The 25,437-nt window shown below is 42.5% G+C and overlaps 1 protein-coding gene across 4 annotated transcripts in view; it reads left to right on the plus strand.

The window, feature by feature from the left end:
* Positions 1-25,437, plus strand: part of LOC117347498 (protein Aster-B) — a 206,515-nt gene that overhangs the window by 126,093 nt on the left and 54,985 nt on the right. For 3 of the 4 annotated variants that reach the window (XM_033918534.1, XM_033918539.1, XM_033918535.1), the window contains one exon: positions 18,480-18,500. The exons of the other annotated variant lie outside the window; for it this stretch is intronic. In XM_033918534.1, coding sequence (XP_033774425.1) covers positions 18,480-18,500 — 21 coding nt within the window. The remainder of the gene's footprint in view (positions 1-18,479; positions 18,501-25,437) is intronic. 4 annotated transcript variants of the gene reach the window in all.

Here is a 25,437-nt window from a genome sequence, read left to right on the forward strand (position 1 = left end):
CTTTACACCAACCCTCTGCTTCCTGTCTGCCAGCCAGTTTTTGATCCATCGGTGGACCTCCCCGTGCACCCCATGGTTCCATAGCTTCCTGAGCAACCGCTCATGTGGTACCTTATCGAAGGCTTTCTGGAAGTCTAGGTAAATTATGTCTATGGGTTCTCCTTTGTCCACCTGGTTGTTTACCCCCTCAAAGAAGTACAACAAGTTTGTGAGGCACGACCTACCCTTGCAGAACCCATGCTGGCTCGACCTTAGCTGTCCATTTTTTTTGATATGGTCACAGATGCTGTCCTTAATCAGTGCCTCCATCATCTTTCCCGGGACCGATGTGAGGCTTACCGGCCTATAGTTTCCCGGGTCGCCCCTCGAACCCTTCTTGAAGATGGGCGTGACATTAGCTATTTTCCAGTCCTCCGGGATCTCTCCAGTTTTTAGGGATAGGTTGCATATTTGCTGAAGTGTCTCTGCTATTTCATTCCTTAATTCCTTGAGCACCCTTGGGTGAATGCTATCCGGACCTGGCGACTTGTCGCTCTTTAGCTTGTCTATCTGCCTGAGGACATCCTCCTGGCTCACCTCTAATTTGACCAGCTTGTTATCTTGATCTCCATTTTCTATTTCCTCTGGTTCCGGAATGTTGGATGTGTCCTCCCTCGTGAAGACCGACGTAAAGAAGTCATTTAACTTGTCAGCTATTTCTTTTTCCTCCCTCACTACTCCCTTTCTATCCCCATCATCCAAGGGCCCCACTTCCTCCCTCGCTGGTTGCTTCCCCTTTACGTACCTGAAGAATGATTTGAAATTTTTTGCCTCTCCCGCTAGTCTCTCTTCATATTCCCTCTTTGCTCTCCTAACCACTCGGTGGCACTCCTTCTGGCTTTCCTTGTGTTCCTTTTGGTTGGCCTGCGTTTGATCCTGTTTCCATTTTTTGAACGATGCTTTCTTGTTACTGATCGCCTTTTTTACAGCTGCCGTTATCCATGCTGGGTTCTTTATTCGATTTTTCTTGCACTCTTTTCTGAACCTGGGGACGTACAGGTTCTGTGCTTCGTGCACCGTACGCTTGAGCAGGGTCCAGGCGCTTTCTACGGACTCTACCTTCCTTGTGCTGCCGTTGAGTTTCTTCCCCACCATTTTCCTCATTGCATCATAATTCCCTTTTCTGAAGTTGAGCGCTGTTGTTGTGGTTCTTTTCATCCTGGATGATCCCAGTTCTAGTCTGCACTGGATCATGTTGTGATCGCTGTTTCCCAGTGGGTCTAATACCGCTACTTCCTTTGCAGGTCCCCCCAGTCCACTGAAGATTAGATCAAGAGTAGCTTCTCCTCGTGTAGGTTCCATGACCAGCTGTTCCAGGAAGCAGTCCCTCGTGGCTTCCAGGAATTTGGTCTCTCTCTCGCAACTTGAGTGCCCGATACTCCAGTCTATCCCAGGGTAGTTGAAGTCTCCCATCACCACCACACTTCCATTCTTGCATACCTGCCGCAGTTCCGTCTCCAGGTCCCGGTCGATTTCTTCCGATTGGCCAGGCGGACGATAGTATAGACCCAATTTGATGTCTGCTCCAGATCCTCCTGGTAGCTTAACCCATATTGATTCCAAGCCTTCCGACCTTACTGCTGTTTCCATTTTGGTTGAGGGTATGGAGTCTTTTATGTATAGCGCTATTCCTCCACCCTTCTTGTGTGTCCTGTCTCTCCTGTAAAGTTTGTACCCTGGTATGACCACATCCCATTTATTATCATCAGCCCACCACGTTTCTGTGATTCCAATTATGTCCAGGGCTTTTTGACTGGCTATAATTTCCAGCTCTCCCATTTTGGCCCTGAGGCTCCTCGCATTTGTGTAGAGGCAATATAGGTCCTGATTTGTCGCCCGCCCTGCTGTTTTCTTTCCATGGCTCGGCGCTCCCACCTGGCTTGCCTTTACTCGGTTATTATTGCCTTTAATATCAAAAACTCAAAGTTTACTGTTTCAAAATAGATATGCAATTTTGCTGCAGTTCAATCTTTCATCAGTGTTTGATGTGGTACATCAAGATATTTTAATTCGCTTATTAGCTGAAATAGGTCTGGATCAAAAACTATTGGATTGGTTTATAAAATTTCTAACGTTATGCACTTATGAGGTAAACACCGATGGCAAAATTTCCGTTCCATGGATGTCCACTTGAGTCCCACAGGGTTCTCCATTGTCCCCATTACTTTTCAATGTCTACATGATTTTATTAAAGAGAATCAGTCTAACTGCTTTTGAAACAATATTTACTTATGCTGACGACATCTTTATTTTATTAGAAGCAGATTCTGATTTAAATAATTTTGAATCAAACATAGACGCTTGTATATCTATTTTTTTTATACTTATATACCGCGTTACCAAAAAGTTCTACGCAGTTTACAAAAGATTATAAACATTAAACATAATCATATATTTGAATGAGTCAGCTAGTCAGGTATTTGGAGAAAAGATAGGTTTTCTAAAATGTCTGAAAGAAACAGCTGTGAGCAAAAATGATCAAAATTCTTTTTCATAAGATGCTGAAGAGTGATTTAGAAATTTCTTGCTTTTACAACCTTTTACAGACTTTAATTATGGTCAAATTCCATCCAAATGAAACTTAATGCAGCTAAGACAAAATTGTTGTGGTTTGGTCCAATATTAGAACGCTTCCTTATGCGGTTATTCTGAAATCTGGAGAATCTCTGAAAACTGAATTTTCATCTAAAATATTGGGAATTTTGCTGGATTCCTCTCTCACATTTCAATGTCAAGTTAATCATTTTACGAAGAAATAATTTTTTAGCCTATGAGTGCTAAAAAAAAGTTACATAAGAACATAAGCAATGCCTCTGCTGGGTCAGACCTGAGGTCCATCGTGCCCAGCAATCCGGTCACGCGGCGGCCCAACAGGTCCAGGACCTGTGCAGTAATCCTCTCTCTATACCCCTCTATCCCCTTTAACAGCAGGAAATTGTCCAATCCTTTCTTGAACCCCAGTACCGTACTCTGCCCTATTACACTCTCTGGAAGCGCATTCCAGGTGTCCACCACACGTTGGGTAAAGAAGAACTTCCTAGCAAGTTAGATACCTATTTCATGAACAACATTTTACATTTTATAATTCCCTCTGTAATTCCCCCGACTGAGCACACTGTATTGATGCCCTTTCTTGTCCAGTTTTTGTCTTGACTAGATTATAAGCTCTTTTGAGCAGAAACTGTCTCTTCTGTGTTTTGATGTACAGCACTGTGTATGTCTAGAAATGAGTAGTAGTAGTAGTAGTAGTAGTATGTTAAGGCCACTGAGTTCCTGTTGTGGACAGGATAAAGGGGATGGGACTTGCTATACTTCTTTTTCTGTGTGGATACAATCAAAGTGGATTGCATATTTTTAGACAGGTGAATTACTTGCCCAGAGTCATAAGGAGCTGCAGTAGGAGTCAAACTTACAACCTCAGGTTGCTGAGGCACCTGCTCTATCCACTAGGCCACTCCTCCACAGTATTTTTTCATGCAGCTTGAGGATGTGGTCAAGGAAACTAAAAAATAGCTAACAGCAGGGTTCAAAAGAGAAAATTGGACAAGGTCCTGGAAGAAAAGTCCCTAAAAAATTATTAGCTAGATAGACCTGGAAGAGGCATTGTTTATCCCTGAAAACAAGTTTTAAGAATTAGATCTGGCCACTGTCGGAGACATGATGGTGGACTTGATGGATCTTGATCCAACAACATTTATCTTATGTTCTTATATTTTCATGGAGGATGAGAGATGTTATGTTAGATACTGCTATTTTGAGGTGGGAAGTGTTATAGGAAGATTGTAAAGGGAGAGGGAATGCAAGAGATACTGGCTATACAGCAGAAGGGAAGGGAGGGCAATACTGGGGAAAGCATGGAGGTCAGAGAGGAGGGAGGGAGAGACCAGGTGGACTATGAGAGAGAGAGAAAGGAAGACACTTGGCAGTAGTGTGGGGAAGGGAGAGATGGAGAAGAGCATTAAGAGAAAAAGTGATTCTGTGTAGAGTTTTAGAAGCTGTGAGAGTACAGGGGAGAAAGAGGGCATGGTATGGGGTAGAGATAAATACTGGCAGATCATGGAGATAATGTAAGGAGAAAAAGACAGATCATGGGCAGAGCCTAGCAGGAGGAAAGATGCTGCCACCACCCTCCATCGTCAAAAGAAAGCTGTTCTTGGAAGTCTGAGGTTTTTCAGTACCATGCCTTTTGGTTGCTTGACTGCTGTTGTTTGAAAGGTAGGCAACCCCGTGAATTCCAGCATGAGAGTAGGACGCATTCATCTTTTATTTTATACTGACTGTGATGCTTCATTATCACCACTAGAGGTCTGTATACGCTTATTTATTTTCACAGACGTTCTCTGTCAAAAATGTGGTGAGTACATCCAAACAAAAGGTTGTCACTTGGAACTTATTTATTGACTCTTTTTTTAGCATACTCCAAGTGGATTAAATCTATAGCCACAACATTTTGCTTAACCCTTTAATTGGCAGATGGTAAAAATGGTTGCTTTACATAACTTGTACATGCTTTACATAAAGCTGTTGAACGAGGGCAACGGTGCCAAGTAACAAGCATTTGAAGATCTCCCATAAGAGCCATAGAAAACACATGTTGCTTCTGAGCAACAATGCCAAATAAAGGGTTAAGATGAAAAATACAGCATATGGCAAAATGCAGAAACAGATGCACAGTTTCACAGAAAAGGAAACCAGCCGCATTTACTTTCTCTCTCACTACAAGGCAACTTTGTGACTAGCTTAGTCTGTACTATTTAAACCTAAAATAATTATCTTCACACTGACCTGATGAAGGAAATTTAGCTTCTAAAAGCTGTATCACAACACTTGAGAAAAACATCCAGTGTCCAAATTACTTTTTAATACGTGGATTCCAAAAGGATCAGATGATTCAATGAACAAGTCAAAATATAATGTAGCAAAATACCATGAATACAAGTGTCATGTTACCCTGGATTAAGAATACCCCTTCACTGTTTTGAGTGTACACATCCAACACTGCATTTCCATTTTCCCTGAGGAAGCCGTTGGTAAAAAAGGAGGCTCTCCATCAGGACTTTATTGAAGATAAGTGCTGTGGATTTATCTGAGAAGTGTTTGATATATGATTATGTAAACATGTTAATGGGATTTTTGCAAGATAAAAAGTTTATAGAAGTGGATTATTTTGGAAGTTGTTAACCAATGATTGGAATGGAAGTCTTAGTTGTCAGCGCTTTGGATAAGCAGTAAACCACGCAGTGTGACCGTACCCACTGAGGTCTTTTTTTTCTCCTTTATACTTCAACTTGTTCATTAAAAAAAAAAAAAAAAGTTTTTGAATCATGTGGTCCTTTTGGGATCCACATTTTTTAGCTTCTAAAAGCTAGTCATGGACATGTTGATTTAATCCAGGAGGTTTCAATCTAGTTCCCAGGACAGACCCAGCTAATCTGGTTTTCAGCATATTCACAAGGAATATGCATAAGAGAGATTTGCATTCAGTGAAAGGTCACAACAGCCCGCAAAGCCCCCACTTGATCACCTGGGATGCTTGGAAGGCTGTTCTGGGGGACGGGGTATCGGTAGAGACATTCCTGGGGGGATGGGACAAGAAGGGGTTGGAGGGGCTAGGAAACATTTTTAATGTTGTTTGGATCCAGGCCTATATTCAACTAGGGCATACTTAATTGCCTTAAATGGATCCTGGCTGAATATCGACTGGGACCTGTATAAGATCTAGTGGCCACTGGTTTTCCAGTTAACCCCAGCTTTTCAGTGTTGGCCTGACAGAGTTTCTGAGACCAATTTAGCTGCTGACCATCATTGGCTGGTATTTTTCCAATGAAATATTTTTGAGAATTAATTACAGTAGACGGCAGAAATAATGAATTCATATCAAAGAGAGTTTTTTAAAAATTAAACTATTAACAAATTTCCAATAAAATTAAGGTCCTATTTTACAAAACCACGGTAGCAATTCCCATGTGGCAAATACAACACAGCCAATTCAATTCCTATGGGCTGTGTCATATTTGCCGCACCGGGACTCGTTACCGCAGCTTTGTAAAAGGGGCCCTAAGAGTTTTAAATAGTAAAGTTATATATTTTTTTTTATAGTAGATTGACCCCTAATAGTAGTACAGTACTTTGAAAATACCACTGGGGATCATCAGTCCCATTTTGAATCTAGAGCAGCACCAGGGTGGAAATGGGAGGAGACTTATCTTATCCCAGCCTACTAGACTACCAGAGTGACCCCTGGAAAAATCATAGGTCATTGGGGGTGGGGGGATATCAGGGAAGTCCCTGTTTGGAGGTAGGATAGCTCTGGAGAGGGGAGGCATCCTGTTGGGGAAGTTGCCAGTCAGTTGGGGTCTTGATCAAGGAGGATCAAATAAAAGGCTTAATGGGGAGGAGGCTTATGCATTGGGGGTGGGGGGGGGAAAGTAGATAGGGAGAGTTCATGTTGTTCTACCTTGGCTTCTTGCTGTCAGTTTCTTTTTGAACCAGAGCTTGCCTTACATTCATTACTAAATAGCATGGGTGCCCCTATGCTATCTGTCAGTGCCTATAATATGGGGCTTATGCAGTAAGTATCAGCCCTATGTGTTGAATGCAGGGCTTTTACCACCTGAGCTTTGCACTAACACCACCTTGACCTTTGCAGTTAAGGTGCAGTAAGTGCAAAAACTTACACTCTTTAGTAAACAGGGCCCTCATTAATGTATGAGTTCTATGACATTAGGTAGTTAATTAATTTTGTTTATTGAATTCAATGGGGATATCTTGAAAACCCCAATGAACTGGCTGTGCCCCAAGGACTTGATTGAAAACCTCAGCCTGGTATAGACTTATCACCTTTGTTTATTGTTTATGGCTTTGTGAGGACTCCCGATGCAGGCTCTGTAACCGAAACACATTCCATGTCGGGTCTGGTTTCATGTTCCACTTTATATGGTTGTCATTAAAGTATATCTTTCAGCTTAAAGTTCTGGTCTTCTCTGCTCTTTTTTGTATCCATTTGACAAAGAGTTTGTTGCTTCTCTTTTTGTGGACATCCTAGTCTGTACATCACACGGCTGTCCATTTCTCTTGCATTTTAGAACAGAATCTGCCCACATATAGCTTATTTTAAAATATATAAGAATAAACATCTAAGTGCTGGCTATGCTTGAACATCTATTTTACAAACTGAAATGTCCAAACTATTAAGAAGGCAAAACAAAGGGCGAGGAGTCTTTGTGACAGCAGAGGATCATCCATATTATAAGATGGCCAGATAGACTTCTACATGGAGGAATAGTCTAATGATTAGAACATCCAGACTAGAAAATTACATGGTGACAAAATTCATCACCATTCCTGTTCCCATGGATAACCGCGGGAAACAATCCCATGTCATTTTTAAGTGTCTATCTCAACCTCAGTCCTTCTACACCAGCATTCTTCAATGCAAGGCATTAGGGTCAGTGGTTGTGCCCATTCATACTCTGATTTTTCCCTCTCTTTAACCCTTTCAGGACCAAGGGACATATTTGTCCCATAACTTTAAAATCCTATAAATTTTGATTGGGATAGTCTACAGTTCTAAATTTGATATGTACGGATTCCATATGATACTGCCTTTATGTAAACAAACTGGTTCCGACATTCATTCATTAGCGTCGTTGCCAGATTGACGAGAAGATTCACTTGCCACACTGTCCATAAGCCAGAAGTGTGATTTTTTAAATAAAAATAATGATATTTCACAAAAAAAAATCAATTTTTTGGCATCTGCAAGCCCATTTTACCATAAAAATGTCGTCAAAACCACAAAAATTGGCCTACGATCCTTATGGTCCTGAAAGGGTTAAAGAATGACATGGTTATCCGCAGGTATGGGAGCAGTGATAAATTTTGTCACCGTATCATTCTTTAATCCAGTTGACAACCAGCGCAGAGACCCTGATGTTACTGGTTCAGATCCTACTATAGCTGCTTGCAATTTTCTTTTACTTTATTTTTAATTGTGAGCCCCCCCAGGGACAGAAAAATACCCACTGTGACTTCCTTATTCCACTCAGTAGAGAATTGCGCAATTGGAGCACTTTTCTGTAACCTGGACGTGCTAAGTTCTAGGTCTGTTTATTTGTTTAATAATTACATTTATACCCCACCTATAACTAAATAGAAATGCCCATCTTTTTGGACATGGATGTCCCATTCCCTTCTGAAATCAATGGCTATCTATATTTTGGCTACTCCCTAATCCGTCCTGAAACATGTCCAGACCACACCCTCGTGCTATATGGATGTGCTACAGTTTTAGATATCCATATCCCAGCTTTATAAAATCAGGATTTGGTTGTCCATGCAATATGAATATCAAAATGCCAGTTTTCAGACATCTAAAGCATGAATAGAGCTTTTAAAATAACCCCTTATATGTGGCAGCATTGTAAAGGGGGAAAATAAGTAGTGTGGTCTTCCATTGCAGTGTCTGGATACTTTATCTGAAAGAGAAAATAGAACAATGGAATGTGTTTTGTGCAGACAGGATTATCAGCTAAGGTGGCAGCTGTGAGTCGGTTCTGGTTTTTAAAAGAGTAAATTTATACAGTAAACATAGAATTAAGGTTCTCATTTTAAAGTAAACATAGAATTAAGGTTCTCATTTTGATAAAAATAAACCCATCTAGAAAACTTTTCTATAGAGATTCCATACACCTATATAAATGTTTGGAGCCCCTTCTCCCCCCCCCCCCCCTTATGCCTCTCTGTAGAAACCTGGAGGTTTCTCATGCCTCTCTGTGATGTGTGTGGGCTCCTCATTCCTTTTTATGGAGACCTGGAAATCCTCTGTAGAAGTCTGGAGATACCTCACACCTGTCCGTGGACATCTAGGAGCTCCCACTCATCTCTGTAGTTGTTTTAGGTCTGCTCATGACTTTCTATAAATATTTGGAGGTTTCATATGCCTTTCTGTGCTGTGCAAGGGCTCCTCACACCTTTCTTTAGAGACTTGGGACTCCTGTAGATTTGTAGAAATTTTTCATGCCTCTCTGTACATGTTGGAGGGTCTTCCCACACCTCTCTGTAAATATTCGGGGTTTGTAGATCTCTGTAGAGGTTTGGAGGTTCTTTTCTACATATAATCTGGAATCTGTCATCCTTCACTGTGAATATTAAAATTATATTTTCTCCATTTTTTTGTGTGCATATTGATGATGAGAGTATCGTATTCCTTAATTTTCTGTTTTCTGTTTTGTCCTCTTCTTTATCAATTCTAATGTTTCTGCTTTATTTTTGGTTTCAGTATGACCGACTTAACCTGCTCAAAGTAAGAATTCCTTTCCTTCACAGACTTCTATGTTCTTCCCTCTCTTGTTTTTCTTGTTGACTAAAGATCCTCTGTTTTGCTGCTTCACTTCCTTACCCCAACTCCGGGTCATGCCGCACATTTCTCTGAGGGACTGGCTAGATTTCTAATAGAACCTGCATTTGCAATCATCTGGTCAGCAGAATTATAGAAAGGTCTGGCTATATCCCTTTGTGCCCTACCACCAGCCATTTTTCTCTGTGAGGGATGATGGAATGCCAGGCTTCTCTTACTCGTAACTATGCCACTGATTCCTGTCATTCCCCCAATGATATTTTAGGCATGTATGAAGTTATTTTCTTAAACTGTGTACAGTATTTACTTCCAGAGTTGTCTGGTCGGGGCCATCTGTTGAGCGCTTCCTAAATTTAACTAGTGCTCCTTGGTTCAGCGGCAGATTTAATTTCCATGTCCTTCTTAGAGATGTCCCTTTCCTACTTTTTGCAGTGATGTAAGAAGATCTGCTGAATCCGATGAAGATGTTTCAGATTTCTTGTTTCCTTTTGTTCCTTCTGATCTCATAGTGCAGTCTCTGCCATATATTAATATTGAGAGGAAAAAGTCCCTCTGGTGTATTTTCTTCATTCACAGTTGTGTGCCATTACCATTCATCAAGCTTTCATTCCCTCTCTGCCAACCTATCATAGTCATTCTAATAACAATGCTTCATTCTTTGTTTTGACAACTTGCCCCTAGTTATTCTTTAGCATCCCTCCAGACTGGCACAGAATGGATGGGTTTACGCTCCTACCAGCAAGTTGAGACTGAGACATATTGACATTTGGCAGTAATACAAGTGGGCTGTGCAGTCCCATCTACAATCAATCTGTTCTCAGTCTCTAGCAGGTGAAGGTGGTAAGCCTGTGCAGCCTTTCCTTTGGTTAGTTAGGGCCTGTTGGATCTGATTAGTGACCTTTCTCTTGTCCCTTTTTGAGGTCCGGACAGAGCTTGTGAGAACCTTTCGGGGGGTCCTGTCAACTTCGAGGGTGCCACACTCGAAAGGGTTGAGTCCCTCCCCCCATTTCCCCCCCACCTCCCCAATTTTTGTTTCAGGCGTACACATTTCAGGCACAGACTACAGTTTAGAGTGCTTGTGAGGTTTGCTCTCTTGATCTTTACAGCTGTGGGCTGTGAGATTACAAAAAAAAAAAAAACCAAAACATAAAAGGGCCTGAGGCAGCCGTGTTTATCCGGTGATTTTGTGTGTAGATCTCCTGCACATACATTATGAGCACTTTTAAAGGTGAGAGGATAATCGCGCGCCAGACACCAGCGCGCCGACAAGCCAACGCTGACAATTCGGCGCAAGAAAGAAGCGCGCTGCGGGAAAATTTTATTTTAAAGAGCTCTGATGAGGGTGTGGGGGGGAAACCCCCCCCCCACTTTACTGCATCATGTTTGCGCTGCCGTTGGGGGGTGCAACCCCCCACATTATAGAGAAAACGGAACTTTTCCCAAAAAAAATCAGAAAAAGTTCCGTTTTCTCTATAATACAAAGTTCCAAACCCCCCCAACAGCAGCACGAACACTATGCTATAAAGGGGGGGGTTTCCCCAAGTGGGTGCTCACACCCTGCTTCGGAGCTCTTTAAAATTAAGTTTTGCTGCAGCTCGCTTCTTTCTTGTGCCGAATTGTCAGCGCTGGATTGTCGGCGCTCTGGTGTCTCGGGCGTGACAGACTATGAACCCTTTTAAAAACCAGAAAAAGTGTGTTTTATGTGCATGCTGAGCGTTGGATATGACCAGTGTGTGCGCAAAGTGTTCAGCTGCTTTGAGGATGACTCGGCTTCGGGTGCTGGCATGCAGGGTTCCCTTTCACGCATGCACCACTTATCAAGTTTCAAGTTTATTTACATTTGATGGATCGCCTATTACAATATCTAAGCGATGTACATATTAAAAACCAACAGATTTTGGTAATACATTTAATTTTGTAGGACAAGACATTAGACAGAGGGATTGAACATACATGAATGAGTGGGTAAGAGGGGAAAAAGTTACAATTGTAATGTTTAGTGAAATTACATAAAACGGGAAATACATTAGGTAAGAATGGGATAGAAATGTAAAAAATTTTAGTTAATTGTTATGAAAATGCAGGAAATTGGAATATATTTGTTATAAATCAAATGCATCTTGAAATAAATATCGGTGGGAAGCAGTGGGGAAGCCCAAGATTCCTCTGCTGGCAATGCTGGGGTTTCCTACAGCATCTGCTGCATGCGGTTCTGATTTAGCGGTGGGGTCTAGTCAGGCCTCGTTGCCGCTTCTTATCTCAGGAGACAGTTTTTCAGCAGGCCTTCCTTCAGTTTTGATGGGAAGCTCTGCAATTTTGCCCCTGGCCTCAAGCAATCTTCTTCCTGTTTTTAGAAAGATAGGAACAAGTTCTAGCTGTTTCTTCTGCACCTGCAGTGAGTTCTGTGATGCCGCCTGGGGTTTTTTTTGCCATGATTTTGATTTAGCCATGTACAAGGCTTATTTACAGGTGGCTAGGGGGTCCAGTTTCTATCCCAGGGATCTCGGGGTATTTGGGGGGAGAGGGGGGAAGGTATTTTCCTTCCACGGCCGCCCCTATTCAGTTTCATGCTACGACTGCCTCCGTCCAGTCTCCCCAGCTATCATCCAAACGGCCGCAGGTGTCTTGGGACAAAGACTTTTTTTATGCCTAATCTGATTTTGCCGGATGAGGACTTGGACCTTGGGGTGGTCCTCCAAAATCCACTAGTGGGGACAGATGATTTGGATGAAGGATTTTTGGAGATGCCGGTTGGCGAGGATGCATTGGTTGTGTGCATTTTTCACTGGGATGAGCTGCAGTAGCTTATTATCTTTGGTTTTGCGCTTTGAGGAGGAAGCTAAGGACCCCACTCGAGTTATGGACCCTCTGCTTCGGGTGATCTTTTCAGCATCCCACTCTTTTTCTATTCATCAGTCCACGGTCAGACTTTATCCAATTCTTGATGGGGATAGGGATACCTTTAAGTCTCCTATGATTGATGCGGTGGTCTCTGCTATCACACGCCGACTTACTGTGCCAGTTCAGGACCATAAGTTGGAGGCTCTTCTTAAGCAGAGTTTTGATGTGGCTGCCTTGGCTTTCCAGGTGGCAGTCTGGTGGCCCAGGCTTGTTTCTGGTAGTCTGAGGGGGTCCTTGATGGGGAGTCAGCTGACTGGTCTTTAGTGGATCAGGAGGTAGCGAAGATTGAGCTCGGCGTTTCTTATCTCTCTGATGCCATGTATGATCTGTTGAGGGCATTGGCCAAGTCCATAGCCCTCAGAGTGGTATCTCGCCGTAACCTGTGGCTTTGGGGTTCATCGGCGGATGCAGTCTTTAAGTCTAAGCTCAGTAAATTTCCCTTTCGAGGCTCTTTCCTCTTTGGGGAGGAGTTGGATAAGCTGATTTTCAGGCTTTGAGTGACTCTTAAGGTGCCTTGGCTTCTGGAGGATTGCCCTTGCCAAGCACTGTGGGGTGGCGCCACCCATAGGCATTTGCTGGACTTTCATAGGTACCACCCTGGCAGGGGCCCGGCTCTTTCTCCTTCCAGAGGGCTCTTCTTTCAACACATGCAGTCCTTTCGGGGACTCCGCCGGTGTCTCTTTCTTCGCCCGTCCGGCCCAATGACTTACTGTGGGTCCTTTCCCTAGTTTCCTAGGAGCCCAGTTGCGGGAGTTTTGCTGGGGGTGGGCCAAGATCACCATGGATCAGTGGATCCTAGAAGTGATTTCGGTCGGCTATTCTCTAGAGTTTTCCTGACCTTTACCATATCGTTTCCTCTCTTCTCCTTGTCAGGCAACTTGGAAGAAGAGGGCATTTTGTCAGACGCTGCTCAGGTTGTTAGACCTCACAGTGCTTCCTCAGGAGATTTGCAACAGCAGGTACTCTATTTACTTCGTTGTGCCCAAGAAAGAAGGGTCTTTTTTGCCCATTTTGGATCTGAAACCTGAAATCTGTGATTCTTGCTGTCCAGCCTGGGGAATTTCTGACTTCTCTCGACCTCATGGAGGCCTACCTGCATGTTCCAATTTGGGCCTCCCATCAATGATTCCTATCTGGACGACTGTCGTGGAGTCGTTTCAGAAAGCTCCCGGGTCAAGTCTCAAGTGGTGGAGTTTCTGCAATCGCTAGGCTGGTTAACCTGTCTAAAAGCTGGTTGACTCTGTTGCAGTACTTGGAGTATCTCGACACAGGCTTGGGGAGGGTCTTCCTTCCCGAGGCCTGGGTATTGAAATTGCAGCTGCAGATTCATTTCCTAATGGATTGTCATTGCCCTTGGGCGCAGGATTTTTTGCAGGTCTTGGGGGTCGATGGTGGCCTCCCTGTAAGTGAACAGGTGGGCTCGGGCTCACAGGCATCCTCTTCAGTATGCTCTTCTTCAGCGGTGGTTTCCGTAGATTCAAAATATGGACTCTCATGTCCCTCTTCGAGGGTTAGTTTATCGCAGCCTGCGCTGATGGCTACAGTCTTCCAATCTAGCTCAGGGAGTAAGTCTAGCTCAGCCTCAGTGGACAGCACTTCTCACAGATGCCAGTCTCCTCGGATGAGAGCTCAATGTCTTGGTTGTTTGGCTCAGGGCAGCTGGTCACCAGTGGAAGTGTCCTGGTCGATCAATGTTCTGGAGACTAGAGCCATTCAGTTGGCATTGGTAGCTTTCCAGGCATTGCTGGAGGGCATGTCGGCGCAGGTTCTCTTGGACAATGCCATGGCGGTGGCTTACATCAATTGTCAGGGAGGAACCAAAAGTCATCTAGTAGCGCAAGAGGTCACTCTTCTCATGGAATGGGCAGATGCTCATCTTTTGGACATCTTGGCTTCCCACATAGCAATAGACAATGTTCAGGTGGACTTCCTCAGTCATCTGCTGGATCCTGGCAAGTAGTGTCTCAGACTGAAAGCCTTCGAATTGATTGTTCAGTCATGGGGCCGTCCAAAGCACTGAGGTTCTTCAGTCAGTGCAGGGATTATCAGACCAAGTGGCTGGATGCTCTGGTGCAGGCTTGGCTGATGCTTGGCCTGTGTTTCTCTTCCCTTCTTGACCACTGGTGGGCAGAGTTCATCTTTAGATTTCCTGGTACGCAGGCCACGTGATCCTAGTGGCCCTGGAATGGCCCAGACACCCATAGTACATAGATCTGGTTCATCTTCAAGTGGCAGATCCTCTTCCTTTGCCCCTATTGCCTGACTTTCTGCAATCCCATTCCCATGTTCGATCCCGGTCCCTTTTGTCTTACGGCTTGACTCTTGAAAGGGAACGCCTAATTAAGAAAGGATATTCGGATAAGGTAATCTCCACCGTCTTGAGGTCTCAGAGACTTTTTACCTCTCGAGCTTATGTGCACATTTTGCGTCTTTTGGAGGAGTGGTGTTCTGCGTGTGGTGTGATTCCCCTTCGTGCATCTTTGCCTCCCATCTTGTAATTTTTGCAGGAGGCCTGGAGTGGGGCCTTGCCTGGTCCTCCCTCAGGGTTCAGATCACAGCTTTGTCTTCTTTTCATGGTCCGCATTTGACCGCTTCTCCGGATGTGATTCGATTCTTGAGAGCGTCGAAATTGCTCCGGCTGCCGGTTCGTCTTTCAGTTCCAGCCTGGGATCTCAGTCTAATTCTTTCTGTGCTTGTACATCCTATTTTTGAGCCTCTCAGCTCCTGCATGCTGAAGGATCTTACTCTTAAGGCAGTGTTCCTGGTGGCCATTACTTCCGTAAGGCGTGTTTCCAAACTGCAGGCCTTTTCATGTAGGCCTCCATTCCTGGAGTTCTCCAGGGAGCGGGTCATGCTGCGGCTGGTTCCCTCCTCCTTCTGCCGAAGGTGGTTTTTCCTCTTCATATTTGTTGTCCTTTCAGTCTTGGGTAGCCGGGAGGGCACTTTGAAGTAGAGACAGTTGCGCAAATTGTATGTCCGTAGGGTCCTTTGTGCTTATGTTCAGCGGACCCAGGAGTTCCGTCAGTTGGATCGTCTTTTTGTCCTTTTAGCAGGCCCTCGTAAGGGGGATGCTTCCAAGGCTACAATTGCGTGCTGGATCAAGGCGGCTATCGCTTCGGCATACCTTCTTCAGAAGAAACCGATTCTGGATTTTATCAAAGCTCATTCCACTCGGGGGCAGGCGGCCTCATGGACTGAGAGTTCTCTTTTGCCTCCGGTGGATATCTGTAAAGCTACGGTTTGGTCTTCTCTCCATTCCTTTGTTCACCACTATCGTGTGGATGTGCAGGCGGGTCAGGACGCAGTGTTCAGTAAGCATGTTCTTGTGGCAGCTTTTCAGGGGTTCCATCCATGATGGGCACTGCTTTGGTATGTCCCATCCATTCTGTGCTGGTCTGGAGAGCCGCTAAAGAAGGAGAAATTAGGTTCTTACCTCCTAATTTTCTTTCTTTTAGTCCCTCCAGACTGGCACAGACCCAGTCCTGTCGTATATTTTGGTGTTTTTTGCGAAGAGTACATTTTTTTCTGCAGTATTGTTTTTGTTTTGGTTGTTGGGGAATATAATAAGAGCAGCGGCATTTGGTTCATCTGGTTTAGCTGGCGAACCATAGTGATGTTTTTGAAGATTTTTGTTCTAATCAGTATCCAACCAGTGTTCACATGTCTGATTTGGGCACTTCCTTTGTCTTCTCCATGTGAGTGTGAAGTTGGAATGTTTTCCTGTTTAGTTTAGTTTTCTGCTTGGCTATTTATCAGACTGATTTTAGATGGGACTGCACAGCCCACATGTTCTATTGCCAAAAGTCAATATGTCTCAGTCTCCACCTGCTGGCAGAGAAGCGTAAACGCATCCGTTCTGTGCCAGTCTGGAGGGACTAAAAAAGAAAATTAGCAGGTAAGAACCTAATTTCTCCTTTTTTAGCTTTCTTTTATAGCCTTTTTGTTTTGCTAGAGGTGCCTTTCTGATAGTACTTATCTACCTATGTATCTTTATGGATAGATGGAAAAAGGGTGGTCATTTTATGAATTCTAATATTTCTTCATAAGTGCAGGTTTTCATTATTGCCAGTTATGGGGGTATTTCTAAAACTAAGCTCAGCATTCAATAAATGGAAGAGAAGGGACATGCCTACCTTCTGGTGAGAGTATCGCAATTCTTAAAAGGCAGAGGATGGTGAGCAAGGGCAGATTCACACAGAAGTGACAGACTGGGTGTTTTTTTTTAAAAATTATATTGGCCCATTTCCTTACCTTGCCTTGTCTAACTAGTTGGCCATAAAGATCCATATAACATGAAGTGGATGACCCAGAACAAATGCTAAGAAGTTCTTCTTCACTCAGAGGGTGGTGGACACCTGGAATGCGCTTCCAGAGGAGGTGGTAGGGCAGAGTACGATTTTGGGTTTCAAAATGGGATTGGATGATTTCCTGAAGGAAAAGGGGATTGAAGGGTACAGATAAAGGGTTACTATACAGGTTATTAAATGATTAGGGAATAAAATGTTTTAGGTAAAAGATCATTTACAGGTCATGGACCTGGGGGGGGCCGCCGCAGGAGCGGATTGCTGGGCAAGATGGACCCATGGTCTGACTCGGCAGAGGCGATGCTTATGTTCTTAAATTAAAAGAAAAGAACAAAATGACGGTCATAAAGCTTGGGACTCTGAGTCACTGCAGTTCTCAAACCCCTGCCATGCTCTTGTTCTCTCTTTTGACACATCAGGGACTTCTGAATTAGCAGGAAATCTATGCTGGAGGAGAGAACAGGACCATGGTAGGTCTTTGAGCCCTGCAGCAGCTGAGAGAACCTGTGCTTTATTATTTTTTTTTCTCTTCCTTCTTTGGTGACAGCACAGCAGGTGCTTTCCTGTCTGAGACTCCTGGCAGCATTCTTCCCACCAGGGTATGCCTGAAAGTCTGATAAGGCAAGCCACTACTGCCTGTAAGTTATTGGCCAACCTCTATTCTGATTCCCATTGCTTTTTCTTGCTAGAAGCAATGACCGTTCCTTGTTCAGTTCTAAGATCCCCCTATGTTTCAAAACCAAAACAGCCGATGCCAGAAGTTAACCTGCTTAAAGCATTGAGGCTCACGAGATCACTTTCACGGAGCAGTTTGGGTCTCAGCACAGGCAGGTTGAGTGGCTTGCTGAAGTTCCCACAGTGATAGGTTAACAGGAGAAGTGAAAAGAGGTCTCTAGGTTTGCAGCCCTGATTTTTACATCAGTTGAAAAATGACTGGCTTTTGATTGCTTCAGAACCAATTAAAACCAGTTTAGGTGCATTCTGTTGAAAGTAAATATACAGGCTTCAGTGTCATGCCTTTCGAATGATAAGTAAGCCTGGAAAGCAAATCACCTGAAATAAAACATACAGAACAGACAAAGGGGGCTCCTTTTACAAAGGCGCATTAGGGCCTTACGCGCGCTAGCCGCTACCGCCTCCTTTTGAGCAGGCAGTAGTTTTTCAGGTAGGGCGCGCTAATCCGGTGCATGTGCTAAAAACGCTAGCGCACCTTGGTAAAAGGAGCCCTGGGGTTTGTGCACTAGGGCTTGTGTTTGGCGCAACGCTTTCCGTGTGGGTCCTCCTGGGTCCCGTGTGCACTTGAGCCCTTGTGCTATTTTTCTGCTACATACGTAAGATCAGATTGGACGTGTGGACAGGACTGGGGTCCGCTATTCAGCCTAAGCAGAGAGTGTTTGTACAAGTCTTCTTTGTTCCATTTTATGTATGTTACTATTTGTAAAAGCCACCTAGGAATAGGCGGTTGAGAAATCTTTTAAATAAATAAATAAATCGTAGCTGATGTGTATGTATGCAAGTGCGGTCACATTAGCTGATTAGCCAAAAACCAGTAGAGATACTATTAACCAGAAAAATGTCTGCAAGAACCAAAAAAATCTCTCTATACGTGCACTGCACCTGCAATTAAGGTAGAAATCATATTAGTCATCACACCTTTGAATTTTCCAGTCTCCTGCACTTTGGCCAGTGCAGTAACAGATCTTTACCATCCCTGTTAAATCCTTTTCCCCGTAGCCTGTCTTTATATCCTTAATTATCAGGCTCCTTCTGTGAGTCTCCCAGCTTGTGTCTACTATTTGTCTCTGAAAGATCAGTAAAATACTGCATAAGCCAGTTACTCAAATTAATTTCTCTTTTTCTGATTTTTCTCCTTACAGAAGAGCCAGAGTTGGTATAATGTAAGTACTGCAAGTTATTTATCTTGTTTGTGTATATGTTGGTGAGAAAGAGGGCTCGCCTGTTTTTGGTAATGAGTTGTGTGTGTGTGTTAGGATGGGGGGGGGGATTGGTTGCACCGATAGGACTCAACATTCAGAGGATTTATGGTCCTTACTTTGTGCTCCTTTCACAAAGCCACGGTAGAGCATCAAAACATTTACCTCACCGGCCCGTGGTAGAAACCTCAACTATAGCTTTATAAAAGCCAGTGTTTGAGAGTTGTGCTCCTAACTTGGCATCATTGAAAATGTATTAGGACCAAGCGCTTAAATTTATACTCAGAAATTCATTAAACTTTAAATTAAATTTAGGAGCATGAAAAGTAGATGGGACCAGAAGCAAATTTAGGATGGGGAAGAAAGATTATGATTTTTCAGCACTAAACTGGTTAGGCTTATAAATCTAGGCAAATGAACGGCAAGCCTAAATTTATAGATTGCCCAAACAGCACAATAGTTCAAGTTAAATTGTCTGTGAGAGTATAGCCCAAACTTCAGATTGGAAGGGTGTATTATCTTACCCCTCCTAAGTCTCTTCACAGTAAATAGTGCAACGTTTATAGATCCTCAAAAGTACCACCTAGCACTCATAGAAATTCATTGTGTCAGGCTTTATGTACTACTTCCTCATCAGATCTTCCATACTTTGCTATTAAATTTATAAATACTTTTTTCCACCTTGGTGTTAGGGTTGGAGAGGGTGGATGGGGTTCTTTTTGGGGTGAGGAATGGCTGGGTCCGGGCTATAAGAACACAGGCCCGGACTCTACTTGTATTCAGGGTTCTATTTGTAGGTTGTGTGGTTCCTGTTGTGTATTGGAAAATGTTATTTCTGCTTTATACGTGCATTTTGTCTCTTGAATAAACAGTTATATATATAAAATATATATATATATATATATAATAATTTAATTACTTAGCTTAAAGCTTGTGGTCATGCTTTCAGGGGTTTATACCGCCAACATGTTTCACCCGAAGGGGTTTTATCAAGGCACCATGTCACTTTCTAAAGCTTAACGCCTCTGTACCTGACCACTGAATAGTTAATTTTTTGAGTTAACTATTCAGTGTTCAGGTACAGCGACGTTAAGCTTTAGAAAGGGATATGGTGCCTTGATAAAACCCCTTCGAGTGAAACATGTTGGCGATATAAATCCCTGAAAGCATGATCACAAGTTTTAAACTAAGTATTTAAACTATTTATACACTAAGGTGGGAAAAAGTATTTATAAATTTAATAGCAAAGTATGGACATCTGGTGAGGAAGTAGTACATAAAGCCTGACACAATGAATTTGTATGTGTACTAGGTGGTACTTCTGAGGATCTATAAACGTTGTACTATTTACTGTGAAGAGAGTTAGGAGGGGTAAGATAATATACACCCTTCCAATCTGAAGTTAAGCCTAAATTTATAAGCATAACTTAAGTCCCTAAACTAAGATGAATTATCAGCTGAAAATTTATACTCATAAATTTGGTTGAAAATAGGGTACAATTTTAGGAGCCTAACTTAGGAACTAAGAGGGCCTCCTGCCCCGCCCTTGTTATACCACTGGAAAAATATTTAGAAGTCATTTCAAGATCTAAAAATAATTATCTTGCACTTCTAAGGTCTCTAGTTGGGGGAGGATTAAGCCTGTCTAGTCCTATGGATGGAATAGTCTTCATTCTGTACATTTCATGTAGAGAATGACATGGGGGCAGATTTTTCCCCATCCCCGTAGGAACTCAATTTCCCGTCCCCACGTGTTTGTCGCTCTCACTGTCCCTGCCTCATTCCTGGAAGCTCTGCCTTAACCGCACAAGCCTCGGATACTTTTAATTTTAAAGTGTTTGAGGCTTGTGCAGATGAGGACAGAGTTTGCAGGAATGGGGCAGGGACAGGAAAAGAACTGACCGGGATTGGATGGGAAAATGAGTTTCCGCGGGAACGGGGAAAAATGTGCCCTGTGTCATCTGATTTCATGTATCTATAATTTGTACTTCTTTCTGACTCCTTTGCTTCCTGTCTCATCCTTTCAGCTATTCTTGTCTTATGTTTGTTTTCTCATATATTTTTTATCCTTTCATTTTCTGGTTCAGCATGAAAGGCATCACATCAGAAGAGTAAGCACCAGCTCTTTGAATTAATGTCCTTGTGTAAAGGTTCTGGAGCATTTTCTCTGCCTTTCCCCTTGCTCCATCTACTGCTTGCCCATCCCTGTAGATAAGCATGCATCAGAATCGTGACCACAATGGGGCATTCCGAACATCCCTACTTTGCATTTCACAATGACTGTAGGAAAATTATAGGATAGTAGATCCATGCTAAAATATGTAGATTGATCATTTTGCTGTACCTGTAGTGTCTGCAGCAGCATTCTGCTTTTTGTCTCCTTTTTTTCTTTTTTGTAAAAGCATAGGGTTAGAGCTTGATTCACTAAGGGCTCCTTTTATCAAGTTGCGGTAGGCGGTTAACGCGCGGAATACCGCGTGTTCAACCGCCTGCCGCACTAGTCACTAACGCCTCCATTGATGAGGCATTAGTTTTTTGGCGTGCCGCGGGGGTTGGCGCGTGATGAAATGTCCGAAGCGCTAACCCCCGTAGCGCACCTTGATAAAAGGAGCCCTAAGACTTTTCTCTCAGTTTGTGGCTATGAAAATAAAGCTTAGTGCTTCAGGTCCATTGTGAGTTGGTGGTACTTGCTCAAGGAATGAGACATATTGCTGATTTACTTTCCATAGGATAGGTTACTATGGATGTGTTGCTCATTAGTTGCTATAGGACACTGTACTGAGGAATATATCGTGGTTATTTTCCTTGTGATTGATGGAGAAACTATTTCTTGTTACTTCCTATAGGATAGATGCCAGGGAATGATTGCAGGTCATTCTGTATGAGATATTGATTGATGGCATGTTGCCGGTAATGCTTTGTGGGTGGGCTATAGGTACGCTATAGTTTACTTTTCTTAGGATGGAATGCTGTGTGTATGTTGCTGGTCAACACTCCATAGACAGGGGCTGGAGAAAGATTGCAGATTAATCTTGGATAGAACACTAGTGATGTGCGTTGGGAACATTCTGTGAGAAGGTCACGGGGAAGAGTTTTGGTTATTCTTTTTAGGAGATGCCTACTGTGGATGTGTTGCTAGTTTAATTTTCTTTGATAGTGTTGGGAAAACATTGTTGAATACTGTCTCTGAGATGGGGTCAAGCAATATATCCATCAGTGGTATCTGTATGTTGGGCTTGCACTGAGCAATGATGACCTTCCATGGCAATGAGCGACTATGATTACAACAAAAACCGTCCAATTAGTTCTGAGCTCAGGTGCTACCCACTGCAGCATCCCAGAATTCTTTGCACACCAGAGACTTGATATTATTATAACAGGGAATTGGAAAACCTATTGAAATAACAGATTTCACAAATCTTGGTGAATTTCAAAATGAACTATTAATGATTGTCATTGATGAATTTGTTGTAATAAGATGAGCCAGTTCAGAGACTTCTCCATAGATAGTTGCTTGGTAGGTGGATTACAATCCCTGCTTCTGTTCCTGGCTTTAGAAACCATCTGGTCAAACAGATGGTGTAGTGGACCAGTCCAAAATGAATCACACACTGTTAAGGGTTCACTAGACTTATCTAATTAGTGTTGCTACCTGGCCAAGCTACGCTCTGGGCAGTCTGGGAGTGGAAGGGCTAGCCATGGACGCCTTATGTTTCTTAAATACATGTATGATGTAACTAACAAGAGTGTTCTTTTTATTTTATCATGCGTTAGTTCTCTTATACATTTCCCATTGATTGTGTGGAAGAAATTCAGTAATTCAGGGACCTTGATAGTTGCTCAAGTTTAAGCCCACCGGGGTTATATCCTACAGCAAGTTCACTTTAAAAAGGTGCATCATAGGTATACCCTTTACATCATATATTGTCCCACGACATATACAAAATATATATAAAAATCCAAACCATGTGAAGAAAATAAAAAAGTAAGGAGTGCGAATCACTAATGATATGTTTGTCAATTTAAAATTATCATATATCTATTCAAGTAGTGTATATAATGTTTTATAATAAAGAATTGGAGGGATACTTATCTCAAAAGTATGAGGACTGGTTGCCCGACCGAGTACCCAGTTTTATTTCCTTCATCAGGAGCAATTACAGGCTCACGACTTCTTAACTCTATTACCCACCCTTTTTCATATCTCTATGTATATTCTGGTCTTCTGATTTTTGTTAACCGAGTCGAGCTCGGTTTGGAGATGACCCGGTAGATTAGATAAGTCTTTCACCCTCTCCGCCAAAACAGCTTGAGTCCATTGTTATGGTTTATGGTTTTTATTTATATCCCGCTTTATACAAAACGGGTTCCAAAAACACATACATAGTAAAAAAAAAAACCACACATTACAAAACACATACATGCAAGCACGAACTTGCCTTAACTGCCTTGTCCTACATAAAATGCACATCAAAAACAATACTCGCTCACATACAATACTCGCCCACATGCCACAAATAGCCACCCCTGTCTCTTTGTATTATTTATACATTCAAGTTGTAACACAATATTGTCTTCTCTCTTAGCACCCATATTTCATCTAACAAAACAGATATCAGTAATTCTGTTATCTGGTATGGTAGCGTGCTCAGAGCGATCCACCAGAGCAGCAGGACGCAAAAACCACTTCATATGTTGAAGTGAAAGTGAAATGAAACCAGCTTCCCAAGTTCCCCTGTAATGATGCAACACCAACTCTAACTTCCATATAGGAGCTGTTCATACTGGCTTAACAGTGAGGTTCATTACTCTCATGGTGTGTGCAAAACTAATCCAGAACACACAAGAAAGGGACAGAAAAGTCAAATGCCTAAAGAAAGCGTGGGGAGTGGGATAGACTGGGGTAGACAATCTTTATTTGTGCAAATCAACTTACAAATATAATACATATAAAATCACATTAAAAAGTCCAAGTATAAAAGTCCTGTGCACAATGACCCAAGACCCGACACAGTCCGTGTTTCGGCCTTCAAAGAGAGGCCTGCCTCAGGGGTATAATATGTCGGTCTGCCCACTATATGTCACTGCAATGTCAGCAATACACTGCAAACTGAAGGCGTTTGTACAAATCAGAGCAGCCAATCAAGAGAGAGTAAGCAGCTCTCTTGGAAAAGTCACAGAATGAGTATGCAAAACTAATTCATACATATTTGCTTGCTGAAATCCTACCCACAATACCAAATAAAGTTCAAGCTTTCTTGGGACAAATACAACTTAAGGGGAAAGAAAACTTCAGTGCTAAATGCTCCCCACAAAGTAGCAGAGATTCACAATGAGGACTACAGTGCTACATTTATTTTTAAGCCATTGTACTTTTTTCTCCACTTTCTTATTGAATTATAAAAACAGAGAGAAGTTTTGGAAAACTAATAACAGTGTAATCTGTTATCAGTTTTCCAAAACTTCTCCCTGTTTTTCTAATTCAATAAGAAAATGGAGATTAAAGTACAGTGGCTAAAAAAATAAATAAATAAATCTTTACTCGCTTCTTATTTATAATCCAGGGAATACCCAACTGTGATATAATCAAACCTATCACACTAAATAATGGCCACTTGTTTCTCTTTAGAGCTGCGTCAGGGGTTAATCACTTGAGAACATAACCACAGTACTTTGCTTGGTGAGTTCCTCCCCAGTGATCAATCCCTGTTCAGCTCTAAAGTAAAACAAGTGAGTCCTTGTCAGGTGTAATGGGATTGGCTCCTTTTTCACCTGGAAGTTGACGGGGATAGACTTAAGATAAATGTCCTCTTTCCTGATAGCTATTATGATTGATTGGAGCTGTCAATTATTGAAGATGCCTTTTTGATTATCACATTTGGACTGGAGAGGTGTTAGTGGAAGAGCTGGGAGATCCAAAAACAAAAGAAGTGCAAGGCTTTGGTGATGTATATTGGTGGGTCCAAATGTAAACACTCACCCACAGCTGCTGAAAACCCACAGTCTGCCACCGCTGTGAGGATCGGTAAGGATTCACTGTAGTTCAAGAGGCAGACGATGACCAAAGAGATATCTGGGGACAGAAGAGAGGCAGACGATTTGCAATGTAAATACAGCTAGGCAATCAGCAGACTAGCAAATGGACTGTGTAAATGTTTAGAATAATGGCATACATAAGCATATGTGTGCACATATGCACATAAGTGCCAAAATTTCACATAACCGCTATTCTGTAAGGGCCCAATTCTATATATGTCGCCAGTGGCGTACCTAGGGTATGTGGCACCCGGGGCCCATCATTTTTTGACACCCCCCCCCATGTAAAAAAATATTTTTTTGTAATGACCATGAAACGGAATAAATGGTCAGAATAGAAACAGGCAGTGAAAATTTTCTTATATTCCAAACATAACATAACATAAATTATGTCTGAATTGTCATGACATCAGAAGTACATATGGAGTAGTTGCAGGTGATGCTTGGGACAGTTCTGATTGTGTTAGTTCGGTTTTATGTGTTTTTTGAATAGAAGGGTTTTTATTTCTTTTTGAAGGTTTTGCAGTCTGTGGTTGATGTCAATTGGTTGTAGAGTTGGGGGTTGAGTGTTGCAGCTCGTATGGCTAGGAGGTTGTCGAACAGTTTTTTTCTTTTGACGTTTTTGGTTGGAGGGTGTGTGAATGGTGCGTGAGTTCTCCTATGTCTGTTTGAAGTGGATTGAATTATTTAGCTGAAGAAATTAGTTACCCCCTCATCCCCCACACATTAATTCTCTTCCATTTTTGTTCCCATTATAAAAAACACTGATAAGTTCCCAGAAAAAAAATACATTAAAATAAGAAGTGAAAACAAAGGCCCCTACAGATGAGAACATAACATAAGAATAGCCTACCTGGGTCAGACC

Source organism: Geotrypetes seraphini, chromosome 13 (genome assembly GCF_902459505.1).
Source record: "Geotrypetes seraphini chromosome 13, aGeoSer1.1, whole genome shotgun sequence".
Taxonomy (NCBI): Eukaryota; Metazoa; Chordata; class Amphibia; order Gymnophiona; family Dermophiidae; genus Geotrypetes; species Geotrypetes seraphini.